General features: G+C 44.3%; 1 protein-coding gene across 1 annotated transcript in view; it reads right to left on the bottom strand.

Moving 5' to 3' along the window:
• utrn (utrophin) overlaps window positions 1-26,629 on the bottom strand; it is a 278,656-nt gene that overhangs the window by 226,320 nt on the left and 25,707 nt on the right. Inside the window, 6 exon segments of the mRNA XM_014205596.2 lie at window positions 1,643-1,824; window positions 6,958-7,179; window positions 10,396-10,562; window positions 14,125-14,240; window positions 17,084-17,259; window positions 18,537-18,629. Coding sequence (XP_014061071.1) covers window positions 1,643-1,824; window positions 6,958-7,179; window positions 10,396-10,562; window positions 14,125-14,240; window positions 17,084-17,259; window positions 18,537-18,629 — 956 coding nt within the window.

Below are 26,629 nucleotides of genomic sequence, written 5' to 3'. Positions count from 1 at the left end.
AGAAAAATAGAAAGAGAAAGAGAGGAGGAAGAGAGAGAGGGAGGGAAAGAGAGAAAGAGTGAGGGGAGAGTGTGCTGTGAATGGTGAAAGACCAACTGTGTGACCAACAGAGCACGCGATAGCAGTCTATTCAGCTGCTTCAGCATAGACTCCATGTGATAATTAATGACCTCATAATACACTGGGGGGGGGTGACAATGCAGCACACATACTGTACTCACAAGTCACAACGGGCACACACACACGTTCAACCAACCATGTGTTTGTGTGTAATGTAAGCAGAGCCTCAAAATAATCTGGTCAGGGACAAGGACATTATTAAATTGATAATAACACGACTACGGGAGCTCTTTTGTGAGACTTCAGCACAGCTTTTGACATTAAAAACAAATTTGATATGTCTTTACAAACTCGGCCATATCGTGGATTAAGAGCTACCTATTCATCAGAACACAGAGGGCTTTCTTTAATGGAAGCCTCTCTAAAGTGAACCAGGTAGAGTGTGGTATACCTTAAGGCAGCTGTCTTAGCCCATTACTGTTTTCTATTTTTACTAATGACCTTTAACAAGCCTTGAATGAAGCCTGTGTGTCTATGTGCATTGACGACTCAACATTATATACGTCAGCTACCACAGCAAACGAAAACACTGCAACACTTAAAGAGCTGCAGTCAGTTTTAGAATGGGTGGCTAGTAATAAGCTAGTCCTAAATACGGTATATAAAAAACTAAAAGCATTGTATTTGGGACAAATCATTTGCTAAACCCTTAACCTAATCTAAATGTAGTAATGAATAATGTGGCAATTGAGCAGGTTAAGGAGACTGAACTGCTTGGTGTAACCCTAGATTGCAAGCTGACATGGTCAAAACATATTGATTCAACGGTTGCTAAGATAGTGAGAGGTCTGGTCATGATAAAGTGCTGCTCTGCTTTCTTGACATCACAATCGACTAAACATTGTGTTTAGTTTTTTCACTCTTAGACTAGTGCCCAGTTACATGGTCCAGTGCTGCAGAGTAAGACATAGGCAACTTACAGTTGTCCCAGAACAGAGCAGCACGTCTGGCCCTTAAAAGCACATCAACAACATGCGTGTCAATCTCTCCTGGCTCAAAGTAGAAGAGACTTTGACTGCATCACTACTGGTCTTTGTGAGAGGTATTGATGTATTGAATGTGCCAAACTGTCTCTTCAATCAGTTAACACAGCTCAAACACCCATACATTCCCCACAAGACATGCTACCAAGGGTCACAGTCCTCAAGTCCAGAGCAAAAGCTAAGAAATGCACAGTACTATATAGAGCCAGACTGTGAAGAGACACACACACACACACATTATTCTTAGTAATGTAATGTAATGTAGTATTGTAATTAAATAATGGAGCCATGTACATTTGTATGTAAAATTGTAATGTAATAATGGAGTGATGTAAATTTGTATGAAGCACAATGTTTTGTATGATGTAATGTTTTATTTCTGTTTGGACTGCAGGAAGAGAATGAGGATCCTAATTAAACACTAAATAGTATGTGTGCATATGTGTGAGGGGGGTTCATGCGTGTGTATGTGTGTCTGAGAGGAAAGGGGTGGAGGGGGGTCATAGATGCGTGTGTTCCAGTGTGTGTGTATCCAGTACCTGGCCTGTCGGTCCATGCTGACCACGCGGATGTTCTCCCAGCGGGAGTTGAGCAGAGTCATCTGTTCCCGGATTTCATCCTCCTCTTCCTCAGTCAGGTTGCCCTGGGAGATGAGCTGGTTGCCCACCTGCAGCACGTTCCCCACGCTGCTCTGGTGGGCTGTCAGCTCCATCATAAAGTCCTGTAGGGGTCAGAGGTGAGAGGTCAGGGGTGAGAAGATCACAAGAGCGTGAAGTACTTAGATCATAATGGTAGTATGCAGCCAAAGCAGAAATACTAAAACATTGACAAACACAGAGAGTAATATCTGTGTCCCAGTCACTAAAGAACTCTACATGAGGTCCACGTGTTGCTTCTGTCTTACTCACACACACACATAGCCTATAGCACCTCAGACAGAATGTTTTGGGTCAAATAATAGGTCACGTAATTGAAAAGTAGTACATAGACACTAAAGTGAAAGGACATGTTTTGATCTCCCAAAATGGTCTTCAGATCAGTGAGGATAGAAGCTCTCTATGGTAGGGCAAAGGGACAGTGTGTGCTCTGCTGTAGAATATAACATGGTAGTTCTGCTCTGCTGTACAATATAACACCATGGTAGTTCTGCTCTGCTGCACAATATAACACCATGGTAGCTCTGCTCTGCTGTACAATATAACACCATGGTAGTTCTGCTCTGCTGTACAATATAACACCATGGTAGTTCTGCTCTGCTGCACAATATAACACCATGGTAGTTCTGCTCTGCTGCACAATATAACACCATGGTAGTTCTGCTCTGCTGCACAATATAACACCATGGTAGCTCTGCTCTGCTGTAGAATATAACATGGTAGTTCTACTCTGCTGTATAATATAACACCATGGTAGTTCTGCTCTGCTGTACAATATAACAACATGGTAGTTCTGCTCTGCTGCACAATATAACACCATGGTAGTTCTACTCTGCTGTATAATATAACACCATGGTAGTTCAGCTCTGCTGTACAATATTACACCATGGTAGTTCTGCTCTGCTGCACAATATAACACCATGGTAGTTCTGCTCTGCTGTACAATATAACACCATGGTAGTTCTGCTCTGCTGTACAATATAACAACATGGTAGTTCTGCTCTGCTGCACAATATAACACCATGGTAGTTCTGCTCTGCTGTACAATATAACACCATGGTAGTTCTGCTCTGCTGTACAATATAACATGGTAGTTCTGCTCTGCTGTACAATATAACACCATGGTAGTTCTGCTCTGCTGTATAATATAACACCATGGTAGTTCTGCTTTGCTGTTCAATATAACATGGTAGTTCAGCTCTGCTGTACAATATTACACCATGGTAGTTCTGCTCTGCTGTACAATATTACACCATGGTAGTTCTGCTCTGCTGTACAATATAACAACATGGTAGTTCTGCTCTGCTGTATAATATTACACCATGGTAGTTCTGCTCTGCTGTATAATATAACACCATGGTAGTTCAGCTCTGCTGTACAATATAACATGGTAGTTCTACTCTGCTGTACAATATAACATGGTAGTTATGTTCTGCTGTAGAATATAACATGGTAGTTCTGCTCTGCTGAACAATATAATACCATGGCAGTTCAGCTCTGCTGTACAATATAACACCATGGTAGTTCAGCTCTGCTGCACAATATAACATGGTAGTTCTGCTCTGCTATACAATATAACATGGTAGTTATGTTCTGCTGTAGAATATAACATGGTAGTTCAGGTCTGCTGTACAATATAACATGGTAGTTCTGCTCTGCTGTACAATATAACATGGTAGTTCAGCTCTGCTGTACAATATAACATGGTAGTTCAGCTCTGCTGTACAATATAACACCATGGTAGTTCAGCTCTGCTGTACAATATGACATGGTAGTTCTGCTCTGCTGTACAATATAACACCATGGTAGTTCAGCTCTGCTGTACAATATAACATGGTAGTTCTGCTCTGTTGTACAATATAACACCATGGTAGTTCTGCTCTGCTGTACAATATAACACATGGTAGTTATGCTCTGCTGTAGAATATAACACCATGGTAGTTCAGCTCTGCTGAACAATATAATACCATGGCAGTTCTGCTCTGCTGTACAATATAACACCATGGTAGTTCAGCTCTGCTGCACAATATAACATGGTAGTTCTGCTCTGCTGTACAATATAACATGGTAGTTCAGCTCTGCTGTACAATATAACATGGTAGTTCTGCTCTGCTGTACAATATAACATGGTAGTTCAGCTCTGCTGTACAATATAACATGGTAGTTCTGCTCTGCTGTACAATATAACATGGTAGTTCAGCTCTGCTGTACAATATAACACCATGGTAGTTCAGCTCTGCTGTACAATATAACACCATGGTAGTTCAGCTCTGCTGTACAATATAACATGGTAGTTCTACTCTGCTGTACAATATAACATGGTAGTTATGTTCTGCTGTAGAATATAACATGGTAGTTCTGCTCTGCTGAACAATATAATACCATGGCAGTTCAGCTCTGCTGTACAATATAACACCATGGTCGTTCAGCTCTGCTGCACAATATAACATGGTAGTTCTGCTCTGCTATACAATATAACATGGTAGTTCAGCTCTGCTGTACAATATAACATGGTAGTTCAGGTCTGCTGTACAATATAACATGGTAGTTCAGCTCTGCTGTACAATATAACACCATGGTAGCCTTTTCTGCTCTGCTGTACAATATAACATGGTAGTTCTGCTCTGCTGTACAATATAACACCATGGTAGTTCAGCTCTGCTGTACAATATAACACCATGGTAGTTCAGCTCTGCTGTACAATATAACACCATGGTAGTTCAGCTCTGCTGTACAATATAACACCATGGTAGTTCAGCTCTGCTGTACAATATAACATGGTGGTTCTGCACTGATATGACCTTCCAGTAGTAGAGTGTTTTCTGCAGCCTTGAGAAGATCCACAGTGTTCTATAGAGGACCTAACAAACCCCATAATCACCCACTGGCTGGACTTCTGGAGTTGGCAGGAAGACTTGGCATTCACACACACACACACACACACACACACACACACACACACACACACATCTGGACATGTTTCTCCCATCCACGTCCCACTGGGGCGAAGGCTAACAGTGTAGCAAGTAGCGCTCTGCTCCACAAATGCATTCTGGGTCACCTCAGCCCCTTGCACTTGAGCGGTTGCCGTAGCAATAGTTAAGCTAGCCATATAGGACAAACAGCATGAGTTCATGAGTTCTAGCTTCTTGACAGTAGAGCCTACTATGAAATGAAAAGGGAAGATAGTCAAAACTAGTGTGGCGTTGGAAGAGTTGCCAGAACTCAGAGGAGCGAAAAAAAGTGAAAAATGTAGGAGGCTGAATGGCATTAGCTCTTGGTGGGAGTCATGAACAGGCTTGAGAATTACTGTCTGTTTCTCTTCTGACTGGGGATGAGTAAGCACTTTCAGTGTCAACATCACTGAGGACTCTACATGGTCCTCTTACATCAGCACAGTCGTGAAAAAGGCATTGCAGCCTCTTCTATCTCAGGAGGCTCTCATTACTGAACCACACACTTACACCCACACGCCCACTCACACCTATGCTGTTGGTAAATTGATTATTGATTTGATTAATTACTACCATTACACTGCTGTTCATAGATTATTTATTGCAATTACCATTAGTATCTACACTGAGTGTACAAAACATTAGGAACACCTTCCTAATATTGAGTTGCACACCCTTTGTCCTCAGAACAGCCTCAATTCGTCAGGGCATGGACTCTGCAAGGTGTCGAAAACTTTCCACAGGGATGCTGGCCCATGTTGACTCCAATGATTCCCATAGTTGTGTCAAGTTGGCTGGTTGTCCTTTTGGTGGTGAACCATTCTTGATACACACGGGAAACTGTTGAGCGTGAAAAACCCAGCAGCATTGCAGTTCTTGACACACTCAAACCGGTGCGCCTGGCACCTTCCCTGTTAAATCTTGTCTTGCCCGTTCACCCTCTGAATAACACACATACACAATCCATGTCTCAATTGTCTCAAGGCTTAAAAATCATTCTTTAACCTGTCTCCTCCCCTTCATCTACACTGATTGAAGTGGATGGAAATGGATTTAAGTGACATCAATAAGGGATCATAGCTTTCACCTGAATTCACCTGGTCAGTTTATGTCATGGAAAGAGCAGGTGTTCATAATGTTTTATATACTCAGTGTATATATTTATCCTGCTACTGGTCACTATTACCCCTGTTTACATGTATGTCCTACTACCAGTCACTTTTAATGTATAAACCAACCTCAACACTCCAGTACCCCTGCATATTGAATAAGGTACTGGCACTGACCTATAGATACTTGCAATCTCGTGTTTATTCAACCTATTTCGTACTTCTTGTGTGTTTTTTTCTTTTTTATTCTATTTTCACCTATATTATTATCATCACTCCACTGTTGAGAAAAAGCTCTTAAGGTAACAATTTGACTGTACTCTCCTGTGCAGGTGGCGAATAAACTTTGAAACTTGAAACACATTGTTTTGAAGTGTTCTAGTTTAACTGTGGAAAAGACCTGGATACGTGAAGGGCTTTCTACTCCTGAAAAGAACGCATTTCTTAAAGAGGCTTTGGGCCTTTGTTTTTGCCACCAGCTTTTGCTTCTGACCTGGATTCCATTAGAACACTAGACTTTCAAATATTCACATCTCTGCCAAGAGACAACAGCCAAAGCCCCACCTCTTACACACAGACAGACATACACCCGTTCCTGCCCTGTAACTCTCTGCCATGCCAGGATTTGGAGCAGGAAGCACCCAACTGGGACACGGCTCCAGCTCCATGGAGCGATGTGCTCTGCTCGGCAGAATTCCTGACATTCCCGACATGTACGGAGCATGTTCTCTGGGACGTGGGCGGGAGGCCCCCATCCCTGGGACAGAACTATGCATACTCTCCTCGTGGAGAAGCTCACACAGACACGCTGCCTTGTTACTAACTGAACCTGTTGTCAGAATACATCTCAAAACATCAGATACCGTGAGATATTACTTACTGAGTGACAACTGTTCTGAGAAAGTTGGACTGTATGTGAATATCTGTGTTAACATCTGAGTGTTTGGCCCTTAACCCAAGATTGCATGTCCATATGTGTGTTTTGTGTGCGTCAGAGCTGGACGACCTTGTGTGTGTGTGTGCGTCTGTGTATCTGTCAGTCCAAGACTACTTTGTGCATGCATTTGTGCCTGTCTTGTCTGGACCTGCTTCATGTATATCTGTGTCTGCATGCACACATTTCTCCCGTCCTCACCTCGTGTGTGTGGAACTGCTCCTTGACCTCCTCCACGTCGTCCGACACCTCCTCCTGCACCTGCAGTGAGTCCTCAGCAGAAAGGAGCCAGGTGAGCACCTCCTCCAGGGTGGCCTGGTATGAGTCCAGATCCACCTCCATGCCCACCTCCTCCTCCGTCTCCGTCAGTGTGCTGGGGGTATCCGCCCGGGGGGAGCCGGCTTCCTCCATCTCAACACGAGCCTAAAGATGGAGGGAGAGAGAGGAAGAGAGTGGGAGAGTGGGTTAAGGGCCAAACACTCATAGGTTATATAGTGGTTTAGTAGGTAAGAGCATGGTGCTCTAAATACGCAACAGTACTGCTCACAAAGGTAAAAACTCTAAATCAAATCACAAGATCCATAAATGCTAAGATCCCTTTTGGATGACCTTTTCACAACATTTTCATCACAACCAATCAAAGTTCGAAACTCTCGATCAAAACACATTCCGTGTGAATGTCATCTTAAAATAGGCCCAGACGACTAGGAGGAGCCTGGTTCTGCTTCATAAGAGGAAGGCAGTTTAGACGGGGGATCAGTGACCCACCCAGGGCCTGGAAGACAAACAGGAGGCAGCCTAGCTAAATAAAGGCCCCAGCTCAGAGCCAGACACTGGGAGGTGTGGTGCCACTAGCCTGACCAGCCAGGCAGGTCAACCCTCATTCCAGGAATAATACTCGCTGACTAGGCTGAACACAAACACTGTACTGGAGCTGGCTGGGGTAGACATGGGCTGCGTCTGAAATGGCATCCTATTCCCATAGGGCTGTAGGCAAATGTAGGGTGCCATTTCAGACACATTAGAAGAAAATGAAAAGCTGCACACTTAAAGTTACAAAGAATGAGATTGAATATAAAATAAATGGTAAATGATCAATTAACTGCAAACAAGAAAGAGAGAGTGAGAAAGTAGGAGTGAGAGGTGAGAAGTGGTGGTCTGGTCCCTACCAATGTACTGTACTTTATGTCCCATGCGGGACTCTGTAGATAGAATCTAACTAATATACTTCCTGATCAGAGAGCCCAGAGCATGCACCAATTAACCAGAGCAGAGGGAAGCCAAGCTGTGTAACAAGTGTGCAATTTCTCTCCACAACCTCTTTCCCTGCTACGTCTAATCTGCTTCCTGACAGCTAAGAAATTATTTGAACAAAATCTTGAATCAATTCTAATTTAGATTTTTACAATTTAGCAGACGCTCTTATCCAGGTCGATTTACAGGAGCAATTAGGGTTAAGTGCCTTGCTCAAGGGCACAGACAGATTTTTCACCTAGTCGGCTCTGGAATTCCAACCAGCAACCTTTCAGTTACTGGCCCAACGCTCATAACCGCTAGGCTACCTGCCAACCCTAATGTAATGGGGGAGTTTGGAGAGATGGGGGAGTGGGTGATTTATTTAGATAAATGTGGATTAAGCCAGGTAACAGCCTGTCTGTAACTTCTTGTAAATTATTCCTTATTCAGTGACATTCAACAGCACTGCCAGCCACGAAATCCAGGCATTAGACAACAAGTGCTACGGGGTATTTTGGGGACAAGAGTCATAACGGAACAACACTTTCATCTGTAACCAAAGATGAATGGAAAAGTAGATGGATAGAAATCAGTACAGCCGCCGGGCGTGCCAAGACAGAGATGAGAGTGATGTTAATAGATGCTAGGACTCAAATCGCCCCAACTCAAACAGACCTTTGTTTTATCCCCATGAAATTACCCAGAATTCTCTTCGGCAGAAAGGAAAAGGTCATTTGTTGAAAATATTCCATGGCATTTGGAGATTTGGAAGAGGCACCCACATGTTTTAAATGTCTTTGTTAGTGCAGAGTCTGGGAGTACAGCGAGGGAGGGAGGGAAATAAAGAGAGAAATAGAGAGAGAGAAAGAGAGACAGAGAGACAGAGAGAGACAGAGAGAGAGAGAGAGACACAGAGAGAGAGAGAGAGAGAGAGAGAGAGAGACACAGAGAAAGAGAGAGAGAGAGAGAGAGAGAGAGAGAGAGAGAGAGAAAGACAGAGAGAGAGAGACAGAGAGAGAAAGAGAAAGACAGAGAGAGAAAGAGAAAGAGAAAGAGAGAGAGAGAGAGAGAGAGAGAGAGAGAGAGAGAGAGAGCGCTATAAGCCTATGAAGCCTGGCTCTACTTATTCACTTTAATGGCTATAAAATATCTGTGGTTTGGTTGTGGAGAACACTTAGTTATCTCCATATGATATTCTTCAACTGTGTTGGTGCATTCATAGTTTAATGTAATATAGAAGTGTTAATATAGCTTGTAATGCATCACAATCCTCAATGTGAGTTCAGTCCAGGGTGCAAAGATTGTTCAATGTTTTCAGCAAGCTAATAACTTCTGATGAGAAAATACAAATTAACGCAACAAACAATGTCATGACAGTAAAAGTGTAAACTGATTTTTTTAACTCTGCATTGAAAGCATTATGATGTGGTAAAACACACACAGAAAAGCACAGAGATTTTCCCTGTTCATCCTTCCTTCTGTATCCAACCACCAATATCACTTCCTGTGGGGACAGCATATGTGCCAGGAAAGTCAACCCTCATTGGACCACTCTAGCCCTGTTAAAATATACTTTTCCAGAGCTCTCTCCAAGCGTGGGAAGTTTTCATCCGAGGGCAATAAAGACTGGTTTAGGGCCATTCGCCTTCCACCTGGGAGAAGTCCACAAAACACTTAAATTGTGGAAATTAAGAGCAGGAAGTTACACAGAAATATTCTCCCCTCCATAACACTTGCATGCCAGGGGTACTTACCCAAATAAATAGCATTATTCCCCTGCTAAATTCAGTGATATGTCAGAGAACTGACTGGTGTGATAGAAGGATAAAGACTAGCAGCATGTTAGATGTGGCATCGAAAATTCATGTCAACTGAATTTAGACAAATGATATATTATTCCCTACTCCTTTGGAGACATTCTCTCTCTCTCTCTAACATTGAAGGCCATTTTTAGAATGAGGAGGGGTGTGGAGTGGGGTGAGTCACTTCCCCCGTTCCTACTCTACTCAGGGAGCTCCAGCAGAGCTTTTCATTAGCAGAGTAACTGGGAGTAGACTGGAGGACTGGCGGAGTGGGTCTTTGAAGCAGAGGGGTGACTCATTCTTGCCAGCTACAGTACACAGAGAGAGAAGCAGGGTCTGTCAGCTGAACTCACTCATTCTGATACAGCCAGAGACACTGAGCGAAGATGGGACTGATCGAGTTGGATTCACACCACAGTCTTTGTAATACAACTCTAGTTTACGAAGCGCATGTTATACGATGTATGAAGATAGGTTTTAGCATCAGCCTGGCCTCTACATCAGCATGGCTCGTGTCAGTTTATTATCATGTTATACTGCCATGTAATACCATCAGCGGTAAACAGCTAATGTAAGCTCTGGCCTGTTGAACTGATTGTACCTGTGCTCTGCAGAGGGCCTTGCTCTCGTCAGGCTCCACCTTGTATCTGCGGGGCAAGGTCTCCACCTCTCTGATGGCTTCCATAGTCACATCTTTAGGCAGGACAGCAAACAGGGACGTCACATACATGATGATGGACTTCTTATCTGGCAACTGAACTGCCACGTCTGAGAGCGAAAGGAAGAGGAGATGGGGTAGAGGGGGAGGGAGGAAAGAGGAGAGGGAGCGAGACAGATATAAGAGGATCAGACAAGGGGGATAGGGAAATTAAAGAGGGAAAGGAAGGAGCAAAAGAAGAGTAGGAGAAGAACAATGTCAGGGGAATGAGAGAGAGAGAGAGAGAGAGAGAGAGAGAGAGAGAGAGGAGAGAGAGAGAGAGAGAGAGAGAGAGAGAGAGAGAGGCCAAGGCATGCTGTGTAGTTCCACATGGTTCATGATGGCTTGCTCTACAGGCATGACATAACAGCGTGTGTGTGTGTGTATACCCAGAACTACACAAACATAACGTCAGATATGTAAGAACTGGTAAAGACATAAAACCGATCACTTGCCCGTAAAAACATAGGACTGTGATATATGTATGTCTGTGAAAAGTCAAAATATATACACTACATGACCAAAGGTATGTGGACACCTGGTCGTCAAACATCTCATTCCAAAATCATGGGCATTAATATGGAGTTGGTCCCCCCTTTGCTGCTTTAACAGCCTCCACTCTTCTAGGGAAGGCTTTCCACTAGATGTTGGAACATTGCTGAGGGGACTTGCTTCCATTCAGCCACAAGGGAATTAGTGAGGTTGGGCACTGATGTTGGGTGATTAGCCCTGGCTCGCAGTCAGCGTTCCAATTCATCCCAAACCATTTCTGTATCGACCTCACTTTGTGCATGGGGGCATTGTCATGTTGAAACAGGAAAGGGCCTTCCCCAAACTGTTGCCACAAAGTTGGAAGCACAGAATCTTCTAGAATGTCATTATATGATGTAAACGTTAAGATTTCCTGTCACTGGAACTAAGGGGCCTAACCCGAACCATAAAAATCAGCCCCAGACCATTATTCCTTCTCCACCAAACATTACAGTTGGCACTATGCATTGGGGTGGGTAGTGTTCTCCTGGCATCCGCCAACATCAAATTCGTCCGTCGGACTGCCAGATGGTGATTCATCACTCCAGAGAACGCGTTTCCACTGTTCCAGAGTCCAATATAAGTGAGCTTTACACCACTCCAGCCGATGCTTGACATTGTGCATGATGATCGTAGGCTTGTGTGCGGCTGCTCGGCCATGGAAACCCATTTCATGAAGCTCCCGACTAACAGTTCTTGTGTTGACGTTTCTTCCAGAGGCAGTTTGGAACTCGGTAGTGAGTGTTGCAACCGAGGACGATTTTTACGTGTGTCCACATACACTATATATACTAAAGTAAGTCTATAGTATACAAACATTAAGAACACCTGCTCTTTCCATGACATAGATTGACCAGGTGAAAGCTATGATCCCCTATTGATGTAACTTGTTAAATCCACTTCAATCAGTGTAGATGAAGGGGAGGAGACGGGTTAAAGAATGATTTTTAAACCTTGAGACAATTTAGACATGGATTGTGTATGTGTGCTATTCAGAGGGGGAATTGGCAAGACAAAAAATGTAAAGTGCCTTTGAACAGGGTCTGGTAGTAGGTGCCAGGCGCACCGGTTTGTGTCAAGAACTGCAATGCTGCTGGGTTTTTCATGCTCAACAGTTTCCTGTGTTTATCAAGAATGGTCCACCACCCAAAGGACATCGAGCAAACTTGACACAACTGTGGGAAGCATTGGAGTCAACATGGGCCAGCATCCCTGTGGAAAGCGTGGCACCCTGTAGAGTCCATGCCCCGACAAACTGAGGCTGGGGGGAGGTACACCTCAATAATAGGAAGGTGTTCCTTATATACACTACCATTCAAAAGTTTAGGGTCACTTAGAAATGTCCTTGATTTCCATGAAAACATATATGAAATTAGTTGCAAAATGAATAGGAAATATAAGGTTATGGATAATGATTTTTAATTGAAATAATTGTGTCCTTCAAACTTTGCTTCGTCAAAGAATCCTCCATTTGCAGAAATTCCAGCCTTGCAGACCTTTGGCATTCTAGTTGTCAATTTGTTGAGGTAATCTGAAGAGATTTGACCCCATGCTTCCTGAAGCACCTCCCACAAGTTGGATTGGCTTGATGGGTACTTCTTACGTACCATACGGTCAAGCTGGTCCCACAACAGCTCAATACAGTTGAGATTTGGTGACTGTGCTGACCACTCAATTATAGACAGAATACCAGCTGACTGCTTCTTCCCTGAATAGTTCTTGCACAGTTTGGAGCTGTGCTTTGGGTCATTGTCCTGTTGTAGGAGGAAATTGGCTCCAATTAAGCGCCGTCTACAGGGTATGGCATGGTGTTGCAAAATGGAGTGATAGCCTTCCTTCTTCAAGATCCCTTTTACCATGTACAAATCTCCCACTTTGCCACCACCAAAGCACCCCCAGACCATCACATTGCCTCTACCATGCTTGACAGATGGCGTCAAGCACTCCTCCAGCATCTTTTCATTTTTTCCTGCATCTCACGAATGTTCTTCTTTGTGATCCGAACACCTCAAACTTAGATTAGTCTGTCCATAACACTTTTTCCAATCTTCCTCTGTCCAGTGTCTGTGTTCTTTTGCCCATCTTAATCTTTTATTTTTATTGGCCAGTCTGAGACATGGCTTTTTCTTTGCAACTTTGCCAAGAAGGCCAGCATCCCGGAGTCGCCTCTTCACTGTTGACGTTGAGACTGGTGTTTTGCGGGTACTATTTAAAGAAGCTGCCAGTTGAGGACTTGTGAGGCGTCTGTTTCTCAAACTAGACACTAATGTACTTGTCCTAGTGCTCAGTTGTGCACCGGGGCCTCCCACTCCTCTTTCTATTCTGGTTAGAGACAGTTTGTGCTGTTCTGTGAAGGGAGTAGTACACGGCGTTGTACGAGATCTTCAGTTTCATGGCTATTTCTCACATGGAATAGCCTTCATTTCTCAGAACAAGAATAGACTGACTAGTTTCAGAAGAAAGGTCTTTGTTTCTGGCCATTTTGAGCCTGTAATCGAACCCACAAATGCTGATGCCCCAGATACTCAACTAGTCTAAAGAAGGCCAGTTTTATTGCTTCTTTAATGAGAACAACCGTTTTCAGCTGTGCTAACATAATTGCAAAAGAGTTTTCTAATGATCAATTAGCCTTTTAAAATGATTAACTTGGATTAGCTAACACAACGTGCCATTGGACCACAGGAGTGATGGTTGCTGATAATGAGCCTCTGTACGCCTATGTAGATATTCCATAAAAAAATCTGCCGTTTCCGGCTACAATAGTCATTTACCACATTGACAATGTCTACACTGTATTTCTGATCAATTTGATGTTATTTTAATGGACCAAAAAAATTGCTTTTGTTTTAAAAATAAGGACATTCGTAAGTGACCCCAAACTTTTGAACGGTAGTGTATATGTATAGTATAGTATGTATGTATAGTATGTATAGTATATACATAGTTTGAAACTAAACTATATATAAAAACTAATATATATATATATATACACACACACACACACACACACACACACACACACACACACACACACACACACACACACACACACATACATACATACATACATACACACACACTCTCCTCCATTTTTATTTGTACCTTCAGGGTCCAGTAGTCTCTCTATGGCCAGCTGGTCTTTGGCTACAGCAAAGGCATGGTCCAGTCTCTCCACTGGACTGAGGCTCAGAACCCTGTCCCAGCTCAACACATTGGGCCTGGAGAAACAACACACCAGCAGCATCAAGTCAACATTCAATCAACATCAAATCAAGGCCTCCGAGCTCCTAACAACATTCCCCAAGTAGTTTCCTTGCAAAGAACCAGTTATTTTCATAGAATACTCTGTGTGATAGATCCAGTGTTTCATACATAAGAGTACTTAATGTCTATATACTATTCAACTATACAACTGTACATATACTATTCTATCAACGTATTCTTCAGATATACTACATATTCTATCCATAATGTCTATACATCCCATCACATCTATATATACTGTATCTATACAGTGCATTCGGAAACTATTCAGACCCCTTGATTATTTCCAAATTTTACTATGTTACAGTCTTATCTAAAATGGATTAAATCGCTTTTTCAAACTACACAATAGCCCATAATGGCAAAGCAAAAACATTGTTAGAAAACAGACACTCTGCATTGATGGAAAAGGACCCGTAAGTAATTTCACTGTTAGACTACACCTGTTGTTTCTGAAGCATGTGACAAATAAAATGTGATTGATTGATACACACACACAGGGTCAAATCCACACAATCTGTGACATGACAGGTGTAAACATGGCGAGGCGAGCTGTGTTCACACACGCCACACAAGCAGTTACCCCGCCATGGCTGCTGTGACCTTTCCCCAGTGACACAGCCTCGGGCTGACACACACGCACACGCACACACACACAGAGAGAGAGAGAGACCCTCAGAGCAAACACAGCCAGGAGGCCAGATAGGGCCTCATACACTGCTATTTAGAGCCTCTTTCTCTGCTATTTAGAGCCTCTTTCTCAACTCCAGTGAGGTGGAATTGGACTTATTTAAATGCTGAGATAAGCATGGTCTGGTCGCTGTGTTGAATGAGCTGCTTGCTGCTGGATTGAGGTGAAAGCAGTAGCGTTTAGGGGCAAGGTTTAGAATTTCACTTGTACATATTTTACCACCTTCTACACTGAAAATGTCCACAAAACAAACATTTTCAACATTTCCACTGTCCTGGTCTTGGTATACAGAACGAGACCTCTAGACCGGGGCTCTCCAACCCTGTTCCTGGAGAGCTACCGTCCTGTAGGTTTTCACTCCAACCCTGTTCCTGGAGAGCTACCCTCCTGTAGGTTTTCACTCCAACCCTGTTCCTGGAGAGCTACCATCCTGTAGGTTTTCACTCCAACCCTGTTCCTGGAGAACTACCATCCTGTAGGTTTTCACTCCAACCCTGTTCCTGGAGAGCTACCCTCCTGTAGGTTTTCACTCCAACCCTGTTCCTGGAGAGCTACCGTCCTGTAGGTTTTCACTCCAACCCTGTTCCTGGAGAGCTACCGTCCTGTAGGTTTTCACTCCAACCCTGTTCCTGGAGAGCTACCGTCCTGTAGGTTTTCACTCCAACTCTGGGGCTTTATTACAGACAGAAATACTCCTCAGTTTCATCAGCTGTCTGGGTGGCTGGTCTCAGACGATCCCGCAGGTGAAGAAGCCGGATGTGTAGGTCCTGGCCTGGCATTGTTAAACGTGGTATGCGGTTGTGAGGCCGTTTGGACGTCCTGCTAAATTCTCTAAAATTACGTTGGAGGCGGCTTATGGTAAGGAAATTAACATTCAATTATCTGGCAACAGCTCTGGTGGACATTCCTGCAGTCAGCATGTCAATTGCATGCTCCCTTTAAACTTGAGACATCTGTGGCATTGTGCTGTGTGACAAAACGGCACATTTTAGAGTGGCCTTGTATTGTCCCCAGCACAAGGTGCACCTGTGTAATGATCATGCTGTTTAATCAGATTCTTGATATGCCACAACTGTCAGGTGGATGGATTATCTTGGCAAAAGGAGAAATGCTCACTAACGGGGATGAAAACAAATCTGTGTAGAACATTTAAGAGAAATAAGCTTTTTGTGGGTATGGAACATTTCTGGGATCTTTTATATCAGCTCATTAAATCATGGGACCAACTCTTTACATGTTGCGTTTATATTTTTGTTCAGTATAATAATTATCTGATTTGTAAGCTGAATCAGTTTAGTTACAACTGAGGTTGGAGTGAAAACCTACAGACGGGTAACTCTCCAGGAACAGGGTTGGAGTGAAAACCTACAGACGGGTAACTCTCCAGGAACACGGTTGGAGTGAAAACCTACAGACGGGTAACTCTCCAGGAACACGGTTGGAGTGAAAACCTACAGAAGGGTAACTCTCCAGGAACACGGTTGGAGTGAAAACCTACAGACGGGTAACTCTCCAGGAACACGGTTGGAGTGAAAACCTACAGACGGGTAACTCTCCAGGAACACGGTTGGAGTGAAAACCTACAGACGGGTAACTCTCCAGGAACACGGTTGGAGTGAAAACCTACAGACGGGTAACTCTCCAGGAACACGGTTGGAGTGAAAACCCACAGAAGGGTAACTCTCCAGGAACAGGGTTGGAGTGAAAACCTACAGACGGGTAACTCTCCAGGAACAGGGTTGGAGTGAAAACCTACAGACGGGTAACTCTCCAGGAACACGGTTGGAGTGAAAACCTACAGAAGGGTAACTCTCCAGGAACACGGTTGGAGTGAAAACCTACAGACGGGTAACTCTCCAGGAACACGGTTGGAGTGAAAACCTACAGAAGGGTAAGTCTCCAGGAACACGGTTGGAGTGAAAACCTACAGACGGGTAACTCTCCAGGAACACGGTTGGAGTGAAAACCTACAGACGGGTAACTCGCCAGGAACACGGTTGGAAAGCCCTGATCTAAACAGTATACTGTTGGATAGATATACAACCATTAGGGTGACACTGTTGCTACCGGAACATCCCCTGGCCCCCGTGCCCCCTGACCCCTGACCTGAAGCGGTGCAGGATGGCGTTAAAGGCCAGTCCGTCGGCCCAGCTGGTGGTGAAGTTGAGCACGTTGACGTGGTCCTGGTAGGAGCGGGTACACTGCCTCACCCAGCTCAGCAGGATCTTCTCACTGTTGGTCTGCTGCAGGTTGGACATGATGTCCTTCATGATATCCTTCACCTGAGAGGGACCATACATATAGACAGGGGAGAGAGACACAGAAACAGGGGAGAGACAGAGACAGATAGAGACACAGGGACAGGGGAGAGACAGACAGGGGAGAGAGACAGATACACAGGGACAGGGGAGAGAGAGACAGGCAGGGACAGGAACAGGGGAGAGAGAGAGACAGATAGAGACACAGGGACAAGGGGGAGAGAGACAGACAGGGGATAGAGACACGGGGACAGGGGAGAGAGAGACAGATAGAGACACAGGGACAGGGGAGGGTGAGACAGATAGAGACACAGGGACAGGGGAGAGAGAGACAGATAGAGACACAGGGACAGGGGAGAGAGAGACAGATAGAGACACAGGGACAGGGGAGAGAGAGACAGATAGAGACACAGGGACAGGGGAGAGAGAGACAGATAGAGACACAGGGACAGGGGAGAGAGAGACAGACAGGGGAGAGAGACAGATACACAGGGACAGGGGAGAGAGAGACAGGCAGGGACAGGAACAGGGGAGAGAGAGAGACAGATAGAGACACAGGGACAAGGGGGAGAGAGACAGACAGGGGATAGAGACACGGGGACAGGGGAGAGAGAGACAGATAGAGACACAGGGACAGGGGAGGGTGAGACAGATAGAGACACAGGGACAGGGGAGAGAGAGACAGATAGAGACACAGGGACAGGGGAGAGAGAGACAGATAGAGACACAGGGACAGGGGAGAGAGAGACAGATAGAGACACAGGGACAGGGGAGAGAGAGACAGATAGAGACACAGGGACAGGGGAGAGAGAGACAGACCGGGGAGAGAGAGACAGATACACAGGGACAGGGGAGAGAGAGAGACAGGCAGGGACAGGAACAGGGGAGAGAGATAAACAGATAGAGACACAGGGACAGGGAAGAGAGAGACAGACAGGGAAGAGAGAGACAGACAGGGAAGAGAGAGACAGACAAGGAAGAGAGAGACAGACAAGGAAGAGAGAGACAGACAGGGAAGAGAGAGACAGATAGAGACACAGGGACAGGGGAGAGACACAGGGACAGGCAAAAGAGGAGGGTTTGTAAGTAGAACACCAATTATACCAGTCCTGTCACGTGTCTGAGACCCTAACCAGGTCTACTATTTAAAAGACAGAGACGCAGAAAATGGACGCATCAGTGGACAGTACACTCAAAGCAAACTCATCTCTGTGTGTGTGTGTGTGTGTGTGTGTGTGTGTGTGTGTGTGTGTGTGTGTGTGTGTGTGTGTGTGTGTGTGTGTGTGTGTGTGTGTGTTCACCTGCCAGTGGAGGATAATACTCCAGATGAGACCCAGAGTCAGCTTGTGGTTTCCATCAACAATGTCTGTTCCACCTATGTTTACCAGATCCACCTGAGTTAGTGAGAGAAAGAGAGGGTGGGAGAGACATAGAGAGACAACCATCAAAAGGAATAGAAAATTAGACATACCAACTAAGATCAGGCTAAAAATACTTGAATTGCTAGGAATCCAAGATGGCGTAGCAGTCAGAGGTCTTTGTCTTGTCTCGTCCCATGTATATATCTTTTTATATATTTTTCTTAGCATTTTTTAAATATTTTCCCTAAACCTCAACTTCAAAATATTGTGACGACCCTGGGTTTATAAGCGCGGAAATCGACTCTGCCGCTTGAGCATGCTTTTGCGGCACAGTCGATAGCGCGCCGGACCTCGGGCTTGAAGGTCGAGGGTTCGAGACCTGCTCCCTGCCTGTTTCATTACATTGGTGTCAGAAGTGATCGGACCTTGCATCCACGACAGTGCGTGTGCTTGGCCGGTGAGCGCATTCCTGTAAGACGTAGAGTAGCAAGCTAGCGCGAGGACGCGCTCTTTGAAAGGAGGGAGTAGTGGTGTAATGACCCTGGGTTTATAAGCACGGAAATCGACTCTGCCGGATGAGCATGCTTTTGCGGCACAGTCGATAGCGCGCCGGACCTCGGGCTTGAAGGTCGAGGGTTCGAGACCTGCTCCCTGCCTGTTTCATTACAATACTCTCCTGCAACCCTCCTCACCCAATGTGGTGTGGATCAGCTTTTTTCTAAAGTATTTCTACTTGCATCGGAACTGGAATCCCTCAACTGAAGCTAACTAGCTACCAGCTACCAGTCAGCTAACGACTGCTAGCAGTAATCAGCTAACCTTTAGCTCAGAAAGCTCCCGCCAGTTCGTACAACGCGTTTCAAACCAGAGCATACCGGACCTATTTTTCTCTCCATATCCCAGGATCCCTACCGCAAACTCTGAACCTTTTCTTCTGGACCATCGCATCTAGCTAACCGCAACCCGGGTTGACTACTCCTGGCTAATGTTTCCATCCCGGAGCAAGCACCAATTAGCCTGGAGCTATCCCATGCTAGGCCAATCTCCCGGTGAGGGCTCCTGGGCTACTCCTGAAGCCCACTCCTCAGCTACAATATCCGGACCCCTTCTACTGCCAGTACGGGGCAAGGGACACGACTAGAATACCGACATAATCTGCCCGAGGATCCCAACAGGCCCCTCAGGCGCGACGTTCCCTGAAGGCCCATTCTGCTTACCGCAGCCTGCTAGCTATCTAAAGTATATTGGACTGTTAGCTGATCCATCGGCCAGTTTCTTGGACCACTATACCCATTTTGCCAATTGGACTTGAACCCCTCTGCTACTTGGAACCCTACTAATTCCACGACTGGTCTATCGACGTCACCGCACAAGGAGGAAAAAACAGACTTTCCCCCATCGTGACGTCCCTCTAAGGCCCTTCTCCTAAATTGCTAGCCCCGGCCTGCTAACTGCTAGCTTGCTAGACCCGGCCTGCTATCTGTCTGAATCGCCGTGTCCCTGGCCAGCCCAACCACTCACTGGACCCATACGATTCACTTGGCTGCGCATGCCTCTCCCTAATATCAATATGCCTTGTCCATTACTGTCCTGGTTAGTGATGACTGTCTTATTTCACTGTAGAGCCTCTAGCCCTGCTCAATATGCCTTAACCAACCATATTGTTCCACCTCCCACATATGCGATGACATCACCTGGTTTAAACGTCTCTAGAGACTATCTCTCTCTCATCATTACTCAATGTCTAAGTTTACCTCCAATGTACTCTCTTCCTACCATACCTTTGTCTGTACATTATGCCTTGAATCTACGCTATTGTGCCCAGAAACCTGCTCCTTTTACTATCTGTTCCGAATGTGCTAGACGGCCAGTTCTTATAGCCTTTAGCCGTACCCTTATCCTACTTCTCCTCTGTTCCTCTGGTGATGTAGAGGTTAATCCAGGACCTGCAGTGCCTAGCTCCACTCCTACTCTCCAGGTGCTCTCATTTGTTGACTAACCCTAACCCTAAAAACCTTGGTTTCATGCATGTTATCATTAGAAGCCTTCTCCCTAAGTTTACTTTATTCACTGCTTTAGCACATTCTGCCAACCCGGATGTCTTAGCCGTGTCTGAATCCTAGCTTAGGAAAACCACCAAAAACCCTGAAATTTCCATCCCTAACTATAACATTTTCCGACAAGATAGAAGTGCCAAAGGGGGCGGTGTTGCAATCTACTGCAGAGATAGCCTGCAGAGTTCTGTCTTACTATCCAGGTCTGTACCAAAACAATTCGAGCTTCTACTTCTAAAAATTCACCTTTCCAGAAACAAGTCACTCACCGTTGCCGCTTGCTATAGACCACCCTCTGCCCCCAGCTGTGCCCTGGACACCATATGTGAATTGATTGCCCCCATTTATCTTCTGAGCTCGTGCTGCTAGGTGACCTAAACTGGGACTTGCTTAACACCCCGGCCGTCCTACAATCTAAGCTTGATGCCCTCAATCTCACACAAATGATCAATCAACCTACCAGGTACAACCCCAAATCCGTAAACACGGGCACCCTCATAGATATCATCTTAACTAACTTGCCCTCCAAATACACCTCTGCTGTTTTCAACCAAGCGATCACTGCCTCATTGCCTGCATCCGTAATGGGTCTGCGGTCAAACAACCACCCCTCATCACTGTCAAACGCTCCCTAAAACACTTCAGCGAACAGGCCTTTCTAAATCGACCTGGCCGGGGTATCCTGGAATGACATTGACCTCATCCCGTCAGTAGCGGATGCCTGGTTATTCTTTAAAAGTGCCTTCCTCACCATCTTAAATAAGCATGCTCCATTCAAAAAATGTAGAACCAGGAATAGATATAGCCCTTGGTTCACTCCAGACCTGTCTGCCCTTGACCAGCACAAATACATCCTGTGGCGTTCTGCATTAGCATCGAATAGCCCCCGTGATATGCAACTTTTCAGGGAAGTTAGGAACCAATATACACAGGCAGTTAGGAAAGCTATGGCTAGCTTTTTCAAACAGAAATGTGCATCCTGTAGTACAAACTCCAAAAAGTTCTGGGACACTGTAAAGTCCATGGAGAATAAGAGCACCTCCTCCCAGCTGCCCACTGCACTGAGGCTAGGAAACACTGTCACTACCGATAAATCCACAATAATTGAGAATTTCATTAAGCATTTTTCTATGGCTGGCCATGCTTTCCACCTGGCTACCCCTACCCTGGTCAACAGCCCTGCGCTCCCAACAGCAACTCACCCAAACCTCCCCCAATTTTCCTTCACCCAAATCCAGATAGCTGATGTTCTGAAAGAGCAGCAAAATCTGGACCCATACAAATCAGCCGGGCTAGACAATCTGGACCCTCTCTTTCTAAAATTATCTGCCGAAATTGTTGCAACCCCTATTACTAGCCTGTTCAACCTCTCTTTCGTATCATCTGAGATTCCCATAGATTGTAAAGCTGCCGCGGTCATCCCCCTCTTCAAAGGGGGAGACACTCTAGACCCAAACTACTACAGACCTATATCTATCCTACCCTGCCTTTCTAAAGTCTTTGAAAGCCAAGTTAACAAACAGATTACCGACCACTTTGAATCTCACCGTACTTTCTCCGCGATGCAATCTGGATTCAGAGCTGGTTATGGGTGCACCTCAGCCATGCTCAAGGTCCTAAACGATATCATTACTGTGCAGCAGTATTCATTGACCTGGCTAAGGCTTTCGACTCTGTCAATCACAACATTCTTATTGGCAGACTCAACAGCCTTGGTTTCTCAAATAATTGTATCACTTGGTTCACCAACTACTTCTCCGATAGAGTTCAGCATGTCAAATCGGAGGGCCTGTTGTCCGGACCTCTGGCAGTCTCTATGGGGGTGCCACAGGGTTCAATTCTCGGGCCGACTCTCTACTCTGTATACATCAATGATGTCGCTCTCGCTGCTGGTGATTCTCTGATCCACCTCTACGCAGACGACGCCATTCTGTATACCTGTGTTAACCTGTTGGGTCTAGGGGGCAGCATTTGCACGTCTGGATAAAAAAAAATGTACCCGATTTAATCTGGTTACTAATCCTACCCAGTAACTAGAATATGCATATACTTATTATATATGGATAGAAAACACTCTAAAGTTTCCAAAACTGTTTGAATGGTGTCTGTGAGTATAACAGAACTCATTTGGCAGGCAAAACCCTGAGACATTTTCTGACAGGAAGTGGATACCTGATGTGTTGTATTGACTTTAAACCTATCCCATTGAAAAACACAGGGGTTTAGGAATATTTTGGCACTTCCTATTGCTTCCACTAGATGTCACCAGCCTTTACAAAGTGTTTTGAGTCTTCTGGAGGGAGATCTGACCGAACAAGAGCCATGGAACGGTGATGTCCCATTAGACACCTGGCGCGCTACTTCATGTTGGGTACCCTCGTTCCAATACGTTATAAAAGGCTATGCATTCGTCCACCTTGAATATTATTCATGTTCTGGTTAAAAAGGCCCTAATGATTTATGCTATACAACGTTTGACATGTTTGAACGAACGGAAATATATTTTTTCCCCTCGTTCATGACGAGAAGTCCGGCTGGCTTACATCATGTGCTAACGAGACGGAGATTTTTGGACATAAATGATGAGCTTTTTTGAACAAAACTACATTCGTTATGGACCTGTGATACCTGGAAGTGACATCTGATGAAGAGAATCAAAGGTAATGGATTATTTACATAGTATTTTCGATTTTAGATCTCCCCAACATGACGTCTAGTCTGTATCGCAACGCGTATTTTTCTGGGCACAGTGCTCAGATTATTGCAAAGTGTGATTTCCCAGTAAGGTTATTTTTAAATCTGGCAAGTTGATTGCGTTCAAAAGATGTAAATCTATAATTCTTTAAATGACAATATAATATTTTACCAATGTTTTCTAATTTTAATTATTTAATTTGTGACGCTGACTTGACTGCCGGTTATTGGAGGGAAACGATTTCCTCAACATCAATGCCATAGTAAAACGCTGTTTTTGTATATAAATATGAACTTGATAGAACTAAAAATGCATGCATTGTCTAACATAATGTCCTAGGAGTGTCATCTGATGGAGATTGTAAAAGGTTAGTGTATCATTTTAGCTGGTTTTATGGTTTTGGTGACCCTGTCTTTGACTTGACAAAACATTACACACAACTCTTGTAAATGTACTGTCCTAACATACTCTAAATTTATGCTTTCGCCGTAAAACCTTTTTGAAATCGTAAAACGTGGTTAGATTAAGGAGATGTTTATCTTTCAAATGGTGTAACATAGTTGTATTTTTGAAAAATTTGAATTTTGACATTTATTTGGATTCAAATTTGCCGCTCTTGAAATGCACCTGCTGTTGATGGAGTGCACCACGGGTGGCATGCTAGCGTCCCACCTAGCCCCAAGAGGTTAACTAACTTCCAGACGAGCTACAATGCCATCTCCTTCGGTGGCCTGCAACTGCTCTTAAATGCAAGTAAAACTAAATGCATGCTCTTCAACCGTTCGCTGCCCGCACCTGCCCGCCCATCCAGCATCACTATTCTGGACGGTTCTGACTTAGAATATGTGGACAACTACAAATACCTAGGTGTCTGGTTAGACTGTAAACTCTCCTTCCAGACTCACATTAAACATCTCCAATCCAAAATTAAATTTAGAATCGGCTTCCTATTTCGCAACAAAGCATCTTTCACTCATCTTGCCAAACATCTTCACTCATCTTGCCAAACATCTTGCCAAACATACCCTCGTAAAACTGACCATCCTACCGATCCTCGACTTCGGTGATGTCATCTATAAAATAGCCTCCAACACTCTACTCAACAAATTGGATGCAGTCTATCACAGTGCAATCCGTTTTGTCACCAAAGCCCCATATACTACCCACCACTGCGACCTGTATGCTCTCGTTGGTTGGCCCTGGCACAATACTCGTCGCCAAACACACTGGCTCCAGGTCATCTACAAGTCTCTGCTAGGTAAAGCCCCGCCTTATCTCAGCTCACTGGTCACCATAGCAGCACACGCTCCAGCAGGTATATCTCACTGGTCACCCCCAGAGCCAATTCTTCCTTTGGCCGCCTCTCCTTCCAGTTCTCTGCTGCCAATGACTGGAACAAACTGCAAAAATCTCTGAAGCTGGAGACTCTTACCTCCCTCACTAGCTTTAAGCACCAGCTGTCAGAGCAGCTCACAGATCTCTGCACCTGTACATAGCTCATCTGTAAATAGCCCATCCAATTTACCTCATCCCCATACTGTATTTATTTATTTATTTATCTTGCTCCTTTGCATCCCAGTATCTCTACTTGCACATTCATCTTCTGCACACCCTACCATTCCAGTGTTTAATTGCTATATTGTAATTACTTTGCCACTATGGCCTATTTATTGCCTTATCTCTCTTATCCTACCTCATTTGCACATGCTGTATATAGATTTTTCTACTGTATTATTGATTGTATGTTTGTTCATTCCATGTGTAACTCTGTGTTGTTGTATGTGTCGAACTGCTTTACTTTATCTTGGCCAGGTCGCAGTTGCAAATGAGAACTTGTTCTCAACTTGCCTACCTGGTTAAATAAAAGGTGAAATAAAAAAATTATAAAACATTTGTTATAGCACCCATTGCCCTTTATGGTTGTGAGGTCTGGGGACTGAATTAATAAAAATGGAACAAACACCAAATTGAGACTCCGTGTACAACATAAAACACCAAATAACACCTGATACCCGCTAATTATCAAAATCCAGAAAAGAGCCATTAAATTCTACAAACACCTAAAAGGAATCAATTCCCAAACCTTCCATAACAAAGCCATCACCTACAGAGAGATTAACCAAGAAAAGAGTCCCCTAAGCAAGCTGGTCCTGGGGCTCTGTTCACAAACACAAACAGACCCCACAGAGCCCCAGGATAGCAACACAATTACACTCAACCAAATCATGAGAAAACAAAAAGATAATTACTTAACACATTGGAAAGAATTCACACAAAAAACTGAGCAAACTAGAATGCTATTCGGCCCTAAACAGAGTACAAAGTGGCAGAATACCTGACCACTGTGACTGACCCAAACTTAAGGAAAGCTTTGACTATGTACAGACTCAGTGAGCATAGCCTTGCTATTGAGAAAGGCCGCCGTAGGCCGACCTGGCTCTAAAGAGAAGACAGGCTATGTGGACACTGCCCACAAAATGAGGTGGAAACTGAGCTGCACTTCCTAACCTCCTGCTAAATGTATGACCATATTAGAGACACATATTTCCCTCAGATTACACAGATGCACAAAGAGTTTGAAAACAAACCCAATTTTGATAAACTCCCATATCTACTGGGTGAAATACCACAGTGTGCTGTCACAGCAGCAATAGTTGTGACCTGTTGCCACAAGAAAAGGGAAACCAGTGAAGAACAAACACCATGGTAAATACAACCAATATTAATGTTTATTTATTCCCACTTTTGTACTTTAACTATTTGCACATTGTTACAACACCATATATAGACATAATGACATTTGAAATGTCTTTATTCTTTTGGAACTTCTGTGAGTGTAATGTTTACTGGTAATTTGTATTGTTTATTTCACTTTTGTTTATTATTTACTTCACTTGCTTTGGCAATGTTAACATATGTTTCCCATGCCAATAAAGCCCTTAAACAGACAGACACAGAGACAGAGAGACAGAGACAGAGAGACAGAGACAGAGAGACAGAGAGACAGAGACAGAGAGACAGAGACAGAGAGGTCAAGATATTAAAAAGTCAAGTAATAACGCTTTTTATTACCTTCCCTTATAGAAAGTTGAACATGCCGTAATACTCAAGATTAACAACTTGTACCCTTAAGCTGCTTTACGGGCTTTCCTATGATCCAATAACTGATCTCAGTCTCCCACAGCTACCTGTCCTCACCTGTACAGCTGTAGAAACCCAGAAACCACACATGTAAAAACTGCTAAAGTGGATTGAAAGTGTCTAAGGACATCCCCAACACCCTG

The sequence above is a fragment of the Salmo salar genome, chromosome ssa06 (assembly GCF_905237065.1).
Source record: "Salmo salar chromosome ssa06, Ssal_v3.1, whole genome shotgun sequence".
In the NCBI taxonomy this organism is placed as follows: Eukaryota; Metazoa; Chordata; class Actinopteri; order Salmoniformes; family Salmonidae; genus Salmo; species Salmo salar.
This window is presented reverse-complemented; position numbering and strand designations above follow the sequence as displayed.